Consider the following 20,497-nt stretch of genomic DNA (forward strand, 5'->3'; position numbering starts at 1 on the left):
GATAGTTTCTGGGTAAAATGACTGTCACGCACCAGATGGTTTGTTGCACAGAAGAACCAAACGTGGGAAGTCGTCCTTGGAAAGTGTTTGGAAAAGGACAGGTAGGCTACTTGGCAGGTGATGTGATAATAAACGTGTAATGAACCATCTGGTTGACTTCAACCAATCAGAAGAACGAGCCATGTATGACGGACATAGGACAGCGCCGAAGAAGACTCGTTCGTCATCAAGCCGCAGCCAGCTGAGCCACTGGACGGACGGACGGACGACCCGAACGGAGCATGTCTGTAGACGATTCTTGTCGTTTTTGTAACATAACTTTGCGCATAAACGGCACTCTTTCGCATACCGCAAAAATATTTGATCCAAAGAAGGTAACAAACGAGAAAAGTGTTTCCGAACGACTCACAGAATTAGGGTTAACTTTGTCTAAAGATAAGTCGAGATCCAGTCGCATTTGTTTGTGCTGCTATCGCTTGCTTGGGAGAATAGAAGATGCTTTTGCCATTATGAGAAAATGGCAAGAAGCAGAGAAAGAGACAACTCGAGAATCATCGACTTCAACCGAAGAGAGAGCACCTTACGAGGCAGCTGGAGAGAAACTGGACGGGGAGCCTTATCCACTTCTTTTATACAGCCATGCTTCAGAGACGCCAGAGTCTATTGAAAAAGTCTGTCCCAAACCCCCTGTAACCACGGTAACACCAAATCAGACCCCAACTGCGACCCAGATTCCTACTTGGTTGTTCAGGATGAGTACTGAGATGCCAACGCGGCGGAGTCGGACAGAGGTAAAAGCTGGTAATGTGGTATTCAGAACCATGCAAATTGTATATGGTTAAATGTAGAACTGATTTTTTTGCCTGTCAAAGGTCATCTATGCCAGTGGTTCTCAATCTTTTTGCACGTCAAGGACCCCTAAAGACAAACAGGGAGCAGAGCAGTGTGTTTGCAGCAGAGGGTCGCTCAATATCACTGATATGAAGTCAGCGTTCCGTGCGTAAATACGCGCCGAGCTCCATGCCGTGCGCGCCCCTGGCACTCAAATCTCCATGATATGCCTACATTAGATTGGCTATACCTTTTTGTGTGATGGTGAGTGGTGACGTCACATCATACAAAACTGCCCCGCCAGAAATGTCATACTAAAATCGCCACTGCATGGACCCCTATTTCACAAGATTTTGTGCTTACAGTTTCAGATTTATTTGTATCACCATTAGCTACAGCCAGTGTTGGGCAAGTTCGTTTCAAAATGTATACTATTACTAGTTACTTTCATTTGAAAGTAATAAGTTACTTTACAATAGGACTAGTAACTTATTACACTACTGATAGAGAATAGAATTCTATAATAACAGCAGTAGCAAAATGACATTGCGGCGATCAGCCGCCCAGGAACCATCCTGAAAAATAATTTCAACCGTCTTGAAGTCAGTGTAGACTGTCCAAAATTCGAAATGTCATCCTTTTCCTTTGTTAGTGTCATCTATAGTGGTTATTTGCATACATTTTAAACCCGGAAGTCAGAACACATCACCCCTGTCCTCCACTCACTCCACTGGCTCCCCATCAACCAATGCATCACCTTCAAACTCCTCCTCCTGGTCTACAAGGCGGTCAACCACACTGGTCCCACCTACCTTCAGGAACTCCTCCCCCCCAAGCCCCCCTTCCGGTCACTCAGATCCGACACCCTCAACCTGCTTGTTGTCCCCCGCACCAAGCTGGCAACGATGGGTGACCGCGCCTTCTCCACTCTGGGGCCACGCCGGTGGAACCAGCTCCCAGGAACTGTTCGGGCCTCTGAATCCCTCGCTGTTTTTAAACGAACCTTGAAACCCACCTGTTCTGCTCTGCTTTTTACTAGCTCTGAGCTTTTAGCTGTTTTTAGCTTGTTTTTATTTTGTCTTTTAGCTACTGTAAAGCACCTTGAGATTTGTTTTACATTTTAAAGTGTGCTATATAAATTAAAGCCATTATTATTATTATTATTATTATTAAACTGGAGCTCTGGATGATACCCGAATTTCCGATCTGTAATTCCGACCTGGACGACCGTCCAAATTCACTTGTTACAGGTTGGAACCCATTTTTTCTGGCGGTCTGAGTTGTCATGAACGTGGTATGAGTAGTAGTAGAAGTGAGGTAGTAATGTTAGCGGTTAGCGAACTCAGCAGCATCTTAGTTTTGTAAATATTTTAGTCTCATACATATTTGGAGGATTTCCCACTTTACCAAATGTGGTAAAGTGGCATGGGTGTTTAATTGTCACTTGTTGAAATGTTATCTTAATAATTTTGAGTGGATCAATTGTTTTGATGGATTGGTCTAATGACCTTTATCAATTGTTTAATTGAATATTGTGGAATATTATGATCCAGGTAACTAATGCTATGAGATAATTGATTACCAAACCAAATACTAAATGATGTCACAGTAGGAGCCAGCTGCTATGTAAAGGTGGAGGCTGCAGCTACGTGGGAGAGTTGCCATGAGCTCTGGTATCGGAATCGGTATCGGCAGATATCCAAATTCCGATATCGGAATCGGATCGGAACTGAAAAAAGTGGATCAGTGCATCTCTAATGTGAACCCTTTGGTTTGTCTTTCAGGTTATTATTAGCTACCCGGCTCATCCAGCGATCCCAAGGAAGTTGGTTTGTACAGAAAACACATCAGGGATTGTGGAAAACATTGCAAAGGAGAATTGGAGAAGGGCTGCCAATCTCATAGTCAGACACAAAGAACTTTTTGGACAACTCAAAGAAAATATCCTTGAAGTCATAGAGGATGAAAGCAAAACACTTTGTAGCCCAAACAGGGGTTTTATGCTGTGGCGGTCGTCAGCAGATGATTTAAAGGCATTTTCATTTACAAACTTGCAGTCAGATCTCCAGCGTTTGTCTCCGTTCATATTTTCTATATTTTCTCAAATCACCAATGAGTCTCTCCATGCCACTTGTGCTGCTGCTGCTATAGCTGTGAGAGGAAGGCAACCCCGCTTGTCAGCATTTGCATATTATGTGAATAGTGTTCTACAGCATGGTGTGACCAAGAAGAAGAAGACCGTTTTTAGAAGGCTAAGCAAACTGGGCATAACAACGACATATCAATATGCTGAAGAAAAACGAAAGGAGTTAGCAAACACCTTTGGCAAAGATTTTCGGCTAGACACTGAAATCGATTTTCGGCGAGCCACTGAAATGTCCCTCAACTCCCAAGAGGAAGATGGAAACACACACACTGATGATGCAGAGGGTGTGGCTGGAACAAGCACACTAAGTCACACTGCGAGGGTCCAGGACAAAGAGAGGGACCTGGGGAAAGGTATGCAAAGCATCATGCTTTCACTGGAATTATATTGTGATGATATGAAGATATTTTAATACCGTGACACATTTCTGCTGTCAGAATTGATGATTACAAGCCAAATTTTGCTTAAAAACTCAGATAAAATGATGCATGCGGGGTTTTTCCTTGCTCAAAAGGAGGTGGAGGTGGTACTAGAAGCCTGACCGATAAGGGAATTTTAAGACTGATACTGTTTTTTTTTGTGGGGGGAAATTCGCCGCTTACCAATAGGCGGCCGATGCTTTTTTAAACAAATAACTTTATTAAAGAATATTTAACATTAAATTGCCAACACATCAGCGTATTGCCGCAATTACAAATGACAAAATCCACAGAGTGCAATGCTTGCTAGAAAATGGTGTTTTCCATAATGTTAAGAGCTGGAGGTGGCCAACTCTGAACTCTCTATACAGGAACAACCCTGGTAGAGAGAGGTAGAGAGACAGAGGGAGAGAGAGAGAGAGAGATTCTGACATTAATGTCCATTAAAAATCCACCTGGACTCAAGGATGAACTGATTAGATTTTGGTGGTCAATGTTCAAGGTCACTGTGACCTCAGGAATGCCATTTCCAAGCTTGTTAACGCAATATCTGAGAAACGCCTTGACGGAATTTCTTCCAATTTGCCTCAAACGTCGACTTGGACTCAAGGATGAACTGATTCGATTTTGGTGGTCAAAGTTCAAGGTCACTGTGCCCTCAAGAATGCTATTTCCAAGCTCGTTAATGCGATATCTCAGGAACGCCTTGATGGAATTTCTTACAATTTGGCTCAAACGTCGACTTGGACATAAGGATTAACTGATTAGATTTTGGTGGTCAAGGTCACTGTGACCTCACGAACACTATTTCCAAGCTTGTTAATGTTGATATCAATCTCAGGAACGCCTTGATGGAATTTCTTCCATTTTGGCTCAAACGTCGACTTGGACTCAAGGATGAACTGATTAGATTTTGGTGGTCAAAGTTCAAGTTAACTATGACCACAACCACCCGTTTCACGCACGTTAACGCGATATCTCGGGAACACCTTGAAGGAATTACTTCAAATTTGGCTCAAACGACCACTTGGACTCAAGGATGAACCGATTCGATTTTGATCGTTCAAGGTCACTGTGACCTCACCAACGCCATTCTGTAACTCATTAATGCGATATCAATTTCTTCGAATTTGGCTCAAACATCAAAGTCTGGACAGACGTGGATGTCGACTGCTCACTTGCTGGCGGAGGCATATATCCGCGGTGCAGTAGTTCTAGTTTCTTTTCTTTTTCTTTATACAGAGGAAACTACCCAAAGCATCTCAGAGGATAATTTGAAAGAGAAGAGCGAGCGAAGAGAAATTGAAGCCAACAAAATCTTCCTCAGCTCCCCAAAGGAAGATGGAGACACAGACACTGCTGAAGGAGTGGACAACACACGCAGCAACATGGATGCAGAGGGAGCGACTGGAACAAGCACACTGAGTGACACCACGAGGGACCTGGACAAAGCAAGCGACCTGGACAAAGCTATGCAAAGTATGGAGCAGTTTGTCTCGCCAGGTGAGAAGGGCCAGGCATTAAGGTTGTTATGTAAGGGATAATGTACAGCAAGCTGGTCATTATTGGAAAATAACAGCCTGACAGGCGGAGGTACCTGATCAACCTTATTACATGGCTACCTACTAAATAAATAAATTATTTGACACAAAATATAACGACAACCATTTTATTGATTTGAAAAAGATTTCATTGCTTCCGCCAGGAAAATAGTCTGGTTCCTGCTTGCCGGCGTGGCATTGCAGTTAACTTGACACACCTGGAAACAATGGAGAAGGAGGAATTAAGGAGTCCAGTTCTTTGAAAAAAGCCAATGTGAGGAATATAGGAAGGTTTTGACACAGATAAGAGGAACCTGGGAAGTGAAACCATGAGTTTATACGGCCTATCATGGACAAAGGCAGGATTTTCCAGTTTTCTATACATTGTTTAAGTCTTAAAACAAAATCACCAAAATTCAACTTAAATATTAATTTAGGATCTCTGGGTATGGTCAAGCCAAGATAGGTGAGGTGGTCCTTTGCCAATTTGAATGGGAGATTTTCCAGGAAACCAGGAGTGAAGACATCAGAGAGAGGCATAAAGTCACTCTTTGTCCAGTTAATGTGTATCCGGACAGCTTACCGAAGGAGGTGATTAATTCTAGGAGAGAGGGGATTGATTGTTCTGAGTTATGTATGGATAATATTACATCGTCGGCGTACAAACTAATACGTGTCTCTCAACACCTCTGACCTTCAAGCCTGCAATATTTGGGTGACCACGTATTTTTAAGGCAAGGGGCTCGAGCGCGACGGCGAGGAGGGCCAGCGAGAGACGGCAACCCTGCTGAATCGAGCGAAGTAATGGAAACCTGGTTGACATTGGTTATAACTGAACATGTTGGATTAGCATATATGAGCGTTACCCAGGATATGAATGAATCGCCAAACCCGAATCTGTGCAGTGACTCGAACATATAAGGCCACTCAACCTGATCGAACGCCTTCTGTGCATCAAGTGATAAAATCTCTTCACCCTTGGTCTTACTGTGATCCGCGTATATGGTGTTAAGGAGGCGTCTGACATTGAAAAAAAGAGAACATATTCCGGATGAACCCTGTCTGATCAGGGTGAATGATGGATGACATGTTGATTCAACCGGGTAGCCAGCGTTTTAGTGATTACCTTTCTGTCAAAATTCTGGAGCGCTATGGGTCTGTAACTGGCCGGGTCTACCTCCTCCTTCCCCTTTTTTAAAATGAGGGTGATGTTAGCTTCATACAGTGTTTTAGGGAATATTTTGTCCTTTTTAGAGGTAGATGTCATTCTGAGGAGGAGTGGGGCGAGAATGTCGCAGAATTTCTTGTAAAATTCAGCGCCAAATCCATCCGGCCCAGCTGCTTTGCCTGATGGGAATGATTTAATTGCAGATATCATTTCTTCCAATGTGAAATCAGAATCTAATTCCTCACTGGCAGTGTCATCAATAGCCTTTTTTACACAGATACCGCAATATTGTCGCAAAGAAGAGCCGCCATTAACCCGACTTTGTCTTTTTATACAGAACCTACAGTAGTCTCGCTTGCCAGACTTCTCTCCGTTTCACGCTGTAACCGTGTAGGAGAGAGGATTGCTGCTTTTACTCTCACTCTGATCTAATAGGAAAAAAGGCTCTGTTATCTTTACAACCATGCACCGAAAGTACCAAGCAGGCCTGCTTTATTGCACAATCTAAATCTTCGTTAAAACTTCGTCAACGCAGGGAGTGGAAAGGGATTTGCCTTTGCTCTGACTGAAATGGTCGGAGCCAATGGCAGAGCTTACAGGGATTTCCTTCCTCTGCCGCACCAATGACGGAGCTTAGACCCACAGCCTGCTTCCAGGCAGTCGGGCTACGCAGAACCAAACAAGAACGCAGTTGCCGTGTAAAAGGAAGGCACTAAAGCAAAAAAGTTGTCAGTTTTATGCAGGGAGCATTGCCGTGTAAACAGGGCCTCAGCCTGTTGAGTATCTCTTTATCACAAGAGGTCCCTTTCAGTGTGAAACTTCACACCCAAGACTTACTCTTTTAAAGAATTCCTCAGATTTACACCAAATGTCAGGATTTTGACCTGCATTCAACACTAGTAAATTTCCATATACATTGATTTTTCAGCAGAAAAAAAGTGGAGTGTTGAGTATCTCTTTAATGCATTTTTACAGTATGTGTGTTGGTGTTCATGATTTGTATTTGTATTACTGCAGTAGTATTTGTGTCAATGCTCATTGCTAATTTTCAGTGTCCATTTCTACATCATGTGTTAAGATTCTTTTTCTTTCTTTCTTTTTTTTAAACAGAGGAAGCTATCCAAAGCACTTCAGAGGACAATTTGAAAGAGAAGAGAAAGAGAGGAGAAATTGAAGGAGTGGAGGAATGTACCAGTTTGAAAGGGGGGAAATCAATTCATTGTAAATAAGAGTAGAAAATGTATTTTGCTGCTGATGTGAATAGAATCAATCTACTATGGAGCAGTGATGTATCAGGGAACACCCACATAGGTCGCAGTACATTGTTATATGCTGATTTCGTTTTACAACCACCTGCTAGTTTAATTACACATCCTTAAATTACAGTAGGTGGATTGGAGAGTGAAAAACCTCAAAGAATCCTTATGGCTACATAAGTGTGGGAGTGGAGCCTTGAAATATAACTACATATTTTTCTATCTATTTGTATTTAATAGTTTTGCATGCAGTTCTATATCAGAACAAGTTATGTTTCTGTCTGTAACTTCCCATGTTTTGTTCTATTATCACAAAGTAAAATGCCACACTTTAATTAAAGCTTCTAGCATCATTATTTGAAAAAGAAAATAAATTTTAACCAGTGGAAAGAAACACGACAGTTTTGAGCAACACTCATGTTTTAGATGCGCGGCTCTTTGCAGGTGAATGATCGCCCCACATTGTTTTTATTCTGTGAATGAGCTCATGTGCATGTGCCTGCGTGTGCATGCTCAGGACACATCGGGATGGAGCTTTGAACTTGTCTATATCAAAGTCAGCTTAAGTTTTCTCTCTGCATTTCACATGCCATCAGTGTGTGTGTGGCACACACACACACATCCATATGAACATTTTAGCTGAAATTATTTATCCCATTGGGCTGTAGTGGCCCATATGGGAGTGCACATTTTTGAGTCCCGGGGCCAGAAATGAGCTGAGGTACTGAAGTGTGAAAATCCTTGATATAAGCCCCAATCCCCCCCCGCCCCCAATGTCAAAATTCATGGCCATTTGACCATTTATATTACATTTATAACAATGCGAACACAGAAAATTACATTGATTTAGCCCAAAATGTACCAACCATCTATGAGGGTTCACTAAGTTCCAGTGGGTTTATTGGTGCAGCTGGCATATTTAGTTGTTGGTTAGCATACACCCAAGCTACATTTGGAAAGCTAAAGCAAGCTATTATGCTTTTTTTAATTTTTTAGCAAGCTATTAAACTAGTAGAAGCAAGTAACATCAGAATATTTTCTGAAACTTGTTTTCATACTGTATTTATACTGTATTTGATGGAAAACAAACGTTTGAACCCCAGACCCCACTTGAGAACCGCTGACCTAGACCACATCATTCATTGCAGCATACTGTATCACTCTTATATATGTCCTTTATTTACACATTTAAATACATGTCATCAAAATGCACTCTGGCAGTTTAAAATGAGCAAACTGAATTGCAGTGCACAATACATATTAAATATTAAAATTCGTTCAATATCTAAAAATCACAGTAAAGCCAGAAACACAGTAACACAGGATTGCTCTTATTTGTGTCCATTCAGCAATCTGACCATGGAGGGTATAGGACTCTTTTTGTAGCGCTGTTTTACACTTGATGTCTCTCAGCCGTGCTCCTTGTCTTGTCCTTGCTCCTTCTCTCTCAGCGCACGTTGGTGGGAGCCAGCTTGAGAAATCTGTGGAACTTTGGAGTTTGAGTGCAAAGTTCAGGCACAGCTCCTCTCGTCTCTTCTGCAGAGGTTGGATGTTGAGGGTCTGGCAGGCCTCAGAGTAGGATCTGTAGTCAGAACCCAGGATGATCATGAGTGCCCTTTTTTGGACTCTTTCTAGGGCCTGGTTCTGTTTGCTGGTTATGCTGAAGTGCCAGACGACCGCCGCATACTCCAATACTGGGCGGATGTACGTTGTATACAGTGTCTTCAGATCATCTGTTGGGATGCCAAACTTTTGCAGTCTCTTTAGGATGAACATGCGTTGATTTGCTTTTTTTGTAGTTGCATTCACCTGCATGTCCCATCTTAAGTCTGCCTGCACCCACAACCCAAGCAGCTTAGTGGCTGGCACGCTCTCTAACACAGCGCCACCAATACTCAGGTCGGGGAGGGGGGGTGGCTTCTTTGCAAAGCAGACATTGAGTACTTTGCACTTAAGGGGGTTCAGTTTCATCCTGTTTGCCTCTGTCCAGGCTGATAGCTCATCCAGATCATTTTGCATGATGCTGGGTTCCTTTATCTTTCTAACCTCTAATAGATTTAAATCATCCACAAACTTCCACCTTTCCGCTCTTGCTGATAATGAGGCACCATTTATTTTAGCAAGGAAGAATAGTGGACCCAAAATTGTCCCTTGTGGTAGGCCACAGGAAAGAGTGATCCATTCACAAAGGCTAGTTTGATACCTCACACGCTGCCGTCTTTCTGTCAGAAAGTTGCACACCCATGGAGTAGCTCTGGGCGAACTCCTAACTTCCACAGGTCAGCAACTACTGTGTGGTCAACTCTGTCGAACGCTTTAGAGAAATCTGTAAGAACTAAGCTGCACACTGTTCCACTTATATCTGCTGCCTCACATAATTTGTGATAGATATTTACAAGGCAGTGGGTTGTAGATCGTCCCTTCAAACAGCCAAATTGCTGTGAGTCTATGTTTTGTGCCATATCGCTCATAATCCAGTTAGCCACATGCTTTTCCGCAGCTTTTGCAAGCAAAGATGTAAGAGATACCGGCCTTAGTTGGTCTAATGTTGGCGGTTTCACCTTTGGAAGAGGGACAGTTGTGGCCTCCTTCCATTGCACTGGTACTTGACTGGTACTGGTACTCTTGTTAGTCTTTGCAGTGAATATCTTGTGTGAAATTACGGCAGGTGTACAGCTACAGAAAACCAATATATTGGGACTGAACAAAACATTTCTTCAAGTGTTCCAGGCGTTTTGCACGATCCTAAAACCTCTCAAAACCTGGAAAATGACCAAACTGCGTTCCCGTACTCCTTCAGACCCATGAAAACATCAGGCTGATCAGCAACATCCATCAAATGAGTTTATTGTCCTTTGTCATTATTTTCAGGGACAACACATTTGACATGTAAAACAGGCGTCATGTCAGCCAGCTGAAGCAAAATGTCAACCAGGATTAACACAGAAGTCCATTGACATAATACTCAGTGTCAGTCTGTCAGCTTTCTGTATAGTAAACAAGTATTGAGGTACAGTAAGTTAACCAGGCAGTCAGTTGTCACAGGAATTAAACATGAACCAACACGATCCCACAGACACAATCTCAGCTTATTAGAACAAAAAACACACTGGAATTCATTCCAGTTAAAATAGCACTTTGTGTAAAGTTTGAATGTCATATCGTATTTTACAAAACCAATATTTTTCAGAATCTAATAGTTTCAGATGACGGTTGGATTTCTGACAAAATGGCTGGCCGAGTAAAATTCAATTATCATAAGCTTATTTTAGAGGTGTGACCAAGTCAACTTTGCTCCAGTCCCAAGTCTAAATGTAGATTACCAAGTAAAGTCCTTGTCATTAATGTCAAGTCCCAAGTCTAAATATAGATCACCAAGTCAAGTCAGAACAAATCAAGAGTCAATTATCAATTTCATATCTTTAAGAAATAAATGTCTAGGAACTTTTACTTAGAACCCTTTTCAAGTCATCAAAGTACAAGTTAAAGTTAAGTCCCAAATCACCAGAACCCAAGTCAAGTCTGATGTCTTCTCTTCACACATCAATTCAAGTCTCAAGAAATTAAAATTGTGACTTGAGTCTGACTCGAGTCCAAGTCATGTGACTCGAGTAACCAACTTCTGCCTTATTTCTATTGGACGTCATTTTTCCAAATTTGCACATGCACAGGCCAATTTTGTGTGTGATTGAATCTGAAGATTTTGGTAATTGTTTAATTTGATGTATACTGATGATGGCTGGGCGTTATGACTGTCAGTAGCTGAAGATCACACTTCACAACATCAGATACCACAACATGTGAAGATTTCATTTTCTTCCCCCAATTCTCAAACTGTCCAAAACCCTGGAAATGCCCGAATCCATTTTCCATCCTTTTTCCAAACTCGTGTTGAAACCCTGACCATAATACTGAAAACTCATTCAGATTGTCTAGGAAACCCAAACCTTTCTTTTCCCCAACTGGTTTAGCTTTTACTTGGCATTCCTCATGGACAGGTGGAGGAAAATCGGACTTCAGAGCGACGTTTCCTTACTGCTTTTTGCATAAGCATTCTTTTTACCTTTGACATAAAAAAGGTCCTAACACAATACATCAGACAAAACAAAAATAATCTGTACAAGTACTTCTTTGTCGGTGTTTGTCACAGCAGTGCACAAACCACCGGAGAGAAACACAAACACTATTCTTCTTTAAATCCAGGCATCTGGATGTCCGGTTCATAGTCGGGTCCTTTCTGTGTTAACTCGGACATCAGTAGGATGTACGGTAGTGCTGTGAGTGTGCGTCTGGAGAAAACATGTGCTTTGAAGTCAAAAAGGTCCATCTGAAGCTCCTTCAGTGGAGAAGAGACTGAGTGCTCGTTATCTTGAGTTCAACCTTCTTTGAAATACAGTCATGTTCCACAGTCACTCACACTGGACACACTGTCACACTGGACAAGAATGACTGGCAGTCTTCTTCTGAAGGGAGGAACATGAGCGCTGATATCTGCAACTATGCTGCCTGTGTGCAGACCCCAGAGAGGAAGCTGCACCTATTTTCTTTTTAACAGCGGTATTCTCCGTTAATTTGCCCAGGGTGTTCAGAACAGACTCCATTTCGGAGTCACAGCTTCCAAAGACTTTTCTGCTGTGTTGTTTTATTGTTTTATATTGGACAGTATGAAATGGCTCATCTCTGGCTGGCAGGGGTCACTGAGTGTGTGTGTGTGTGTGTGTGTGTGTTTGAGACAGAGTGTGTGTGTGTGTGTGTGTGTGTGTGTGTGTGTGAGAGACAGAGCAGGGGGGAGAAACCTGCCTGTGTGATCCCCCGCCCTTCTCGCATTCCAACTGGCCGTGTCCATCATCCTGAAGCGCTGAGGGTGAGTAAAGGCCCCACCCTCTTTATGTGACCTTCTCATGTTGGATCTGATAGTAACATGCCTGGGAGGGAAGAGGAGGACACATTAAATACGCACACACACACACAATATACCAGACCTGGGCATTATACGGCCCAGGGCCCAGAACCGACCCTCATGATGGTTCTGCCTGTCCCGGGAGGTCTAAGACAAACCACACCATTTTACTTATGAAGCTAAAAACATCAAATGAGGTGACCTAAATTGGCTGTTGTATGTGTGTATATATGTATACATACATACATACATACATGCATACATACATACATACATATATATATATATATATATATATATATATATATATATATATATATATATATATACATACATACATACATATATATGTATATATATATATACATATACCGGTATATATAAACACACACTCTCACACACACACACACACACACACACACACACACACACACACACACACACACATACAAAGTGTACAGGCAACATACTGTGCGGTTAGATAGAAATCTGCTGTGCTGTAAGTAACTTACAATGCAACATTTTGGCCTTTAATTGTAGAGAATTTGAGCTGTAAATTTCATGTCAATGGGACTTACAGTGTAGGAGTTACAGGCTTTCACATTTAGAAATGTTGACCTTTACTTATAGCACCCCCATCAGGTCAGTCAGTATTTTTTCAAACAGGAGAACAAAGTTTGGTCAAAATCAGACAAATATTCAACATTTTTGTCGAGATTTCTCCAAACCTGCATAAAAACCCTCAGCAGTGCAATCATGCTGCCTAAAACCCATCCCTGGTTTGACGAATGTGATGTACTGTATGTGGGGTGTGTGTGTGTGTGTGTGTGTGTGTGTGTGTGTGTGTGTGTGTGTGTGTGTGTGTGTGTGTGTGTGTGTGTGTGTGTGTGTGTGTGTGTGTGTGTGTGTGTGTGTGTGGTACCTTGAGTGTGGTGAACATGATGCCATGCTCTCCATGCTGCACACAGGGGTCCATCAGGTCCTCGATCAGGCTGACCTCTGAGCCCAGGTTCCTGATTCTGAGGACGACACAGCGCTCCATCAGAGAGACCACACAACAGAACCACATATGATGTGAGCTGTGAGAAGTGTGTGCAGGGTTCCTACACATTTTCAATACAAAAGAAATCCATGCTTTTTACCTGACCTTGTTTTGTTTTCAAATGTTTGCCTTGTGTTCAATATGATTTACACAGATAGACATCTTGAACCTGCTAACTAGATTGTATAGATGGAGATTGTTCTTCACTGTGACAAATATCAGAATATGTGAGATGATTGGCAGGGTCCCTACACACTTTCCATTTTAAAATCCCATATTTTCCCCAGACCCTATGTTCTTGAGTGGATTTGATTTTGGTGGGTATTTGATATAATGCATTATATGGGTAATTTATGCTCAATTTTTATCCAAAAATAAATGTGTCTATTTCAAACGATATAATTGTTACTCCCCAGTGTGCCCACTGCCCACATACTTCCATGCATCTTTCACATTGATGGCAATACACCCACTAGTGGGCAGTAGTGAGTCAAATGTGTGAGTGTGTGTGTGTGTGTGTGTGGAACTGCTTCGTTTCTTCCATATTCATAAGCTTGCAGAAAACGTGCAGAATTACACATGAAATGAATGCAGAGTACGGAGAGAAAGCTCTGTCCCCATATCCATATTTAACGTTGAGCATAATTGGGCCTTAATAACAGCATCCCTCTATCTTCACATTATTCTTCACATCAACAAAAACTGTGGACTCTACAACATAAAAGCTATAACGTTTTTTATAATTTTCCAGACCTGCGTAGTGTGTGTGTGTGTGTGTGTGTGTGTGTGTGTGTGTGTGCTGACCGAGCGCGCAGCACCACGTAGAGGAAGACGGGGAAGAGGTCATCCATGGACCAGAGGAAGTCTGGCTTGAGCAGAGACAGAACCTGCTGGGTGATCTCCTCGAACGTCTGCTGGATCACCGAAAGCTTGTCCGACGGCGTGAACGTTGTGCTGCAAACAAAATAAAACCATAACAAAATGAAACCAAAGGGCTCTTCTCCTTCTTCATTTCGGGGGCGTTCTGAAGAGGAAATCTATAAAAAGGCCCTTCCATGATACTGAGATATAAAAGTGAATAATAACAAGAAAAGAAGATGCTCAAACAGTTGTTTTGGACATCACACCTTAAAGGAGAACTTCACCTAAAAACAATGTCGATTTATTTTGTACATGATCTCACACATATCTGAAAACTGTAAACAGTTCTGCAGGCATTCATTTAGTTTGACATTTATTGAGAGTTGATTTGAGTGAAGTGTGGACCAGTGATGTCATCACAAGACAAAAGACAATGATTCAGTGCCTTCTGATGACATTACTGGTCCAAACTGAACTCAAATCAAATCTCAATAACTGTCAAATTTTAATTATTTAAATTTAATTTAATTTTAATTTCTGCAAAACTGTTGAATTTTCAGATATATGTGATATAATGTGCAAAATAAATCAGCTTTGATTTTCAGTAAAGTGTCCCTTTAACGTTAGCACGATTATTTAAAATCAAAATTACCCCAAACTTATTTTTATACTCACAAAAACAGACTCTTAACTCACTTTTAGAGGCCAATGTTAGGAAATGGTTGCCAAAAATGTCCAATATTTTAACTTAATACATTTGTGAACTTGTTTAGGTATGATGAGAAAAACATAAGACTGAACTTTTGAATAGACAAATGAAAAAGAAAGTCAATAAAGTCTACCTGATCTGTTGTAGCGTTTCCACTGCGGAGGCGAAGCAGGCATCCTTGGTGCTGGAGAGGACCTGAAGGACAAACATCTGCACATTATGTTGGGCACTGTCTGAAATTAGGCTAGTCTGATTCACCTGCTCAGAACAGGCAAACTAAGAATGCACCTGCCAAGAATCATTTTTACCAGCCAATTTATTAGACATTGTATTGAACCAGGTACAGTGTTAATTTGAAACTTTACACAAGGACAGTTTCTGAAAGAAACGACACAATAGCGTTTCCTTCACACCTTCTCCTTCACACCTTCTCCGTTTACATGAGCGCTGTTGAATTTTTAAAATGCCGTAATGTACATGCCAGGTCGCTAGGTGGCAGTGTGATCACCTTATTGTTTGCCCATACAAGGACGCTTCTGCATGACGTAATTTCATAATCGTCTTTCCGGTTTTAAACACTGAAGTAGAGTACGCTTTCCGCAGTCATTTAGACTTGCCAAAAAGCTTTTTTCAAGCTAAAAAAAAACCCAAACTGTTTTAAAGTTTTAATATTTGTCGGGTGAGAATGTAACATATATGTGACCAGTTTATCAGAATAACGCCTATTGGAAATCTTTAACGAGCAGCGAGGACCAGGAGCGCTGACTGTGATCTGTCAAACCCTACTGTAGGCTACTGGCAGTGAGAAAACACTGTCGACGTGCTTTTGTAACTAACGTTAAATGCCGACCGGGTACAGCCATCGGCTCCTCGCAGCAGTAACGTTCTGAACATGTAACTGAAGTTGGCCGCAGTGTAGCTTAATTCTGAATGTTGCCAAACTTCATTCATACTGACCTTTTATTTGGTTGCCAACTCGCGCACGGCTATGGCGTAATCGCGTGTGTCGCGTGTGTAGGCACGTCAGAGTTTCTGAAATGTGCCGTTCCAAAGCGATTACATGGAGCCCTCAGCGGGAAGCGGTGTCAAACAATTTCACTCTGGAGGGTGGTTCCAAAATGTGTCGTTTCCTAAGAGCGAATTCGCCGTCGCCGTCTAAAAGGTAGGGACTAACGATAAAATAATTCCCCGTTTCCATAGGAAACCGTCCTCGTGTAAAGTGCCCCGAGGACGTTTAGAGAATAGATTAGGTTTGTGAGTGTAGAGTGTGAAGCAAATTAAATACCAGAGATGTTTATTTTAACTTACTTGCACAAGTTTGTACATTTTCCTGGACTGTGCAAATAAAGTCAACCAATCAACTAAACCATACCTGCTGCTTCTCCCCCAGTGTAGGCATGGAGACGGGGATGGAAATGGGCCAAAACTTTCTGAGGACACAAAAGCAGGACGGAGACAATATTATGGACCTGCCGCATTACTGTCATGCACACCCTCTTGTGTCATATTGTGGGGCAATTCGCTCTCAAAATAAAATTAATACAAAATTGCAAGTGTTTCCCTGGAAATACATGGGGTCTGACTAATAAATGGAAAGCAATTTTTCAGATCCAGTAGACTCCTGTCCTGTGTAATGAAACCTAGTCTACTACTCCAGCAAGTAGCCTGACCCTTATTAACAGCCTAGCAACAGAGATGAGAACTAGTCCCTGTGGAGTCAGAGCCAGCCAACTTGAGCTAATGGTTTCTAAAGATCGTGATTTCTCAAAACTGAACAAATACCACACATAAACACAAAACTGCTTTGCTACCTCAATCTTGTTGTAACCAAGATAACTGGCGATTATTATTATGTGTATTTTTTCTATTAACAGATTTAGCAACTACGTTAGCGAATTTCACATGTATTTTTAAGCTAGCTCGCGGTATGTCACCGACTCATGAGGATGGCAGAGCGTCTAGTAACATCAATGCTGAATGGCGGAATACTATTTCAGTGGCAACTGGCGAGGCATTTTTTCATTTGAGCATGGCTGAGTCATAGGTGTGCTGTCATGCTGATTTCTAAATGTTTAGTTGACCGATCAGATTTCTTGGTGGGAATGCGACGTACTGCTGGACCCCCAGGAAGGCGAGCAGGGCGAGGTCGGGCTGCTTGTTGAGGCGGAGGACACAGTCCCAGTAGACGTCGTCCTCCCTCTCCTTGTCCAGAGCGTACAGCGTGAAGAGGGGTGGGTAGAGACGCGGCAACAGCACGGGCAGCAGCAGGGCCCAGCTGCTCACCACACGCCTGCATGGGACGCACGCACGCACGCGCGCACACACACACACACACACACACACACACACACACACACACACACACACACACACACACACACACACACACTCACACTCACACTCACACACACACACACACACACACACACACACACACACACACACACACACACACACAATGGCACCAGTATGGCACTTGTAATTCCATGTCTTCACTCCATACAATAACAAGCGAGCGATGTGGAGTCTTTACCCAGGTTTGGGTGACTCCAGCTGGGAGTCATTCGAGCCTGGCTCCCTCTTGTCCTGGAGCTCTGTGGATGGCTCTGGAATCAGACCGCCCTCTTCTGGCAGGTCAGGGAACAGGAACCTAGAGGACACACAGCCACAATCCCATTTAATAACGTATACAAAAATGGTGACAATCATCACCTCCATACCCAATGTAGATATATCACCTATAAAAAGATGTGTGAGAAAGTTTAAAATATAATAGGAATTGAGCTCATCTGGTTTCACCTCTTTCTATCATGTATGATACACATTTAATACACTGGACATTCATATCACATGATGGCAATAGGCTCGTATCCCTTTGTCAGCATGTGAAAAAGTAAATTTCCCAGAATTAAGTGTTTGTATTGATTGCTATATTTTTCCTGTAGCTTATTAAGCCACTAACCAGTTCACCTCCAGGGACTGATTGATTGATTCATACACAAACAAAAGAAGTTCACCTGTAATTATCCATTTATCTACCCATCCTTCATTCACATCACATGAATCTAGGGGTGCACGATATACGGTATATATATTATATATATATATACACACACATATTGTAGCAAATAACCCTAACCCTCGTCTATAATAATATCTATAAAAAAATGATTTGTTTACAAGGAAAACTCCTTTGTCATTGTGTTTTATCTGCGGACCAAGCAGCCAAAGGCTTTTGCTTCTATAAAAGCCTTTATTTTTGTATTGAGTCATGCACTTCAGAGTCAGACGTGTTTTTTCTTCTTTGTCTTTTCTTGTGTTCACATTCACAATAGTGATGTCAGTTAGATTTGGTTAGGTCAGAGCTGTGGAATGGTAAATCATCCATCTTTGCTCACTACATCTTAGCCTTTCCTACCGTCAGGTGTGCATAAACTACAGGTTAAGAACTTATTTATAAAATGCGGAAATGTGAAATTATGGGTTAGCTTATATCAGCCATGATGAGAAGCACGTAATTATGGGTTATCGGTATCAGCTAAAAAAATCTATATTGTGCATCTCTACAGTAATGTGTGTGCAGTGTGTTGTGTGAGACAGTAATGTGTGTGCAGTGTGTTGTGTGAGACAGTAATGTGTGTGCAGTGTGTTCTGTGAGACAGTAATGTGTGTGCAGTGTGTTGTGTGAGCTACCTGACGATGTGGAAGATGCGGCTGAGGTAGGACTTGATCTCATTGACGGCCTGCGGCAGGAGGCGGCGGTTAGCCCCCACGCCCACGTAGGTCATCCTGTAGACTGCCACCAGGGTCTCAAGCAGCCGGCCCAGAGGGTGCAGGGGGGTGTCACATGCCTGGGGGGGGACCATACGTTAGGTGTTTTACTCTTTTTGTTTGTGAAATCTATTTAATGCCTTTTGTTGATTGATCGTTGTCATCCATTTGCTTTGGCAACTTGTCATGCCAATAAAGCAACTTGAGCATTGAAATTGACACGCACGCACGCGCGCACACACACACACACAGAGGAGCTCCCGTCTCTTCTTTCATTTGTTGTTTTCACAATTTCCATACTTTTTGAAAAAATTCCATAATGAAACTTTTTCTGTCTATGGGGATAACTCACCTTGATGAGGTAGAGGTGGATAGTGTGGTATCTGTCCATGGTGATGGGCCCCACATGCTGGGGGATGACCTCCAGGCTCTCCAGCGTTCTGCTGTGGCTCCGGGACAACAGCTCCGGACTGACACAAACACACACACAAATCAGTTGTTCATACACCTAACAGCACTCTATTCCTGCCCCAAGAGCGGCGTTACTCTCAACTATCACTGTCGCTCTCAATTTCTGTCACTTTAAAAACATTTCTCTATAAACGTGTCTTTAATTTATTTTATTTTATTTTGCATACATACATTATGCACAACCAATTAGGCTTCAGGTCTTATCAATGGAAGGTCTTTGGCGCAGAATCAGATGACGCGCGACTATACAGCAGGCGCCCACAGAACATTAGAACGTTTGAAATAGAACACCAACTGTGAAACAGATATAACTAGAAATCCCGCATCGTGGTTGTATGCCTCCCTAGCTATGGCCCATTTTCCCTAGCCCCACCCCTTACTGATCACGGCCCCTCCCACCACCCACATCCCCATAGACATTCCCCCAAACCACCCCTCGAATTCCGACTCTCTAGGACCTTCATATCCCTAGCTACATCCCCTTTTCCCCAGCCCCGGCCTCCTTCCTTGACCACCTCCCACCACCGACCACTCACCCCTAGCCACTCTCTCTAGCCACCTCTCTACGACCTTCCTATCCCTAGCTACATCACATTTTCCCTAGCTCCTCCCCTTTCCCTCACCACGCTACCTCCCACTACCCACACCCCCTACCGACCACTCAAATCCCAGCTCTCTATGACCTTCCTATCCCTAGCTATGGCCCCTTTCACCTAGCCCCAACCCCCTTCCTTGATGGAACAGACATGCAGCCACAGTGACCTTGAACTTTGATGACCAAAATCGAATCAGTTCATCCTGGCATCCAAATGGAGGGCTGAGCCAAATTTGAAGCAATTCCGTCAAAGCGTTCCTGAGATATCACATTAACAAGCTTGGAAATGGCGGTCGTGAGGTCACAGTGACCTTGAATTTTGACCTTTGACCACCAAAATCTAACCGGTTCATCCTTGAGTCCAAGTGGATGTTTGAGCCATTTCCCTAGCTCCGCCCCTTTCCCTCACCACGTTCCCTCCCAACACCCACACCCCCTACCCACCACTCGAATCACAGCTCTCTATGACCTTCCTATCCCTAGCTATGGCCCCTTTTACCTAGCCCCAACCCCCTTCCTTGATGGACCAGACAGACATGCGGCTACAGTGACCTTAACCTTGGTCTTTTGACCACCAAAATGTAACTGGTTCATCCTTGAGTCCAAGTGGATTGTTTGAGCCAAATTCAAAGCGTTCCTGAGATATCGCGTTAACGAGCATGAAAATGGCATTTGTGAGGTCACAGTGACCTTTAACTTTGACCACCAAAATCTAATCAGTTCATCGACGTTGAGTGCAAGTGGAGGTTTGAGCGAAATTTGAAGAACGGACGGACAACCCGAAACC

General features: G+C 42.7%; 1 protein-coding gene across 1 annotated transcript in view; it reads right to left on the reverse strand.

Moving 5' to 3' along the window:
- Positions 1-10,237: 10,237 nt before the first annotated feature.
- Positions 10,238-20,497, reverse strand: part of als2b (alsin Rho guanine nucleotide exchange factor ALS2 b) — a 64,358-nt gene continuing 54,098 nt past the window's right edge. The window contains exons 25-33 of the mRNA XM_083634411.1: positions 18,997-19,114; positions 18,567-18,724; positions 17,407-17,523; positions 16,987-17,163; positions 16,246-16,303; positions 15,007-15,068; positions 14,108-14,257; positions 13,184-13,280; positions 10,238-12,286 (exon numbers count right to left, since the gene is read on the reverse strand). Coding sequence (XP_083490537.1) covers positions 12,248-12,286; positions 13,184-13,280; positions 14,108-14,257; positions 15,007-15,068; positions 16,246-16,303; positions 16,987-17,163; positions 17,407-17,523; positions 18,567-18,724; positions 18,997-19,114 — 976 coding nt within the window. The 3' untranslated portion in view covers positions 10,238-12,247. The remainder of the gene's footprint in view (positions 12,287-13,183; positions 13,281-14,107; positions 14,258-15,006; positions 15,069-16,245; positions 16,304-16,986; positions 17,164-17,406; positions 17,524-18,566; positions 18,725-18,996; positions 19,115-20,497) is intronic.

The sequence above is a fragment of the Poromitra crassiceps genome (assembly GCF_964638095.1).
Source record: "Poromitra crassiceps genome assembly, chromosome: 3".
In the NCBI taxonomy this organism is placed as follows: domain Eukaryota; kingdom Metazoa; phylum Chordata; class Actinopteri; order Beryciformes; family Melamphaidae; genus Poromitra; species Poromitra crassiceps.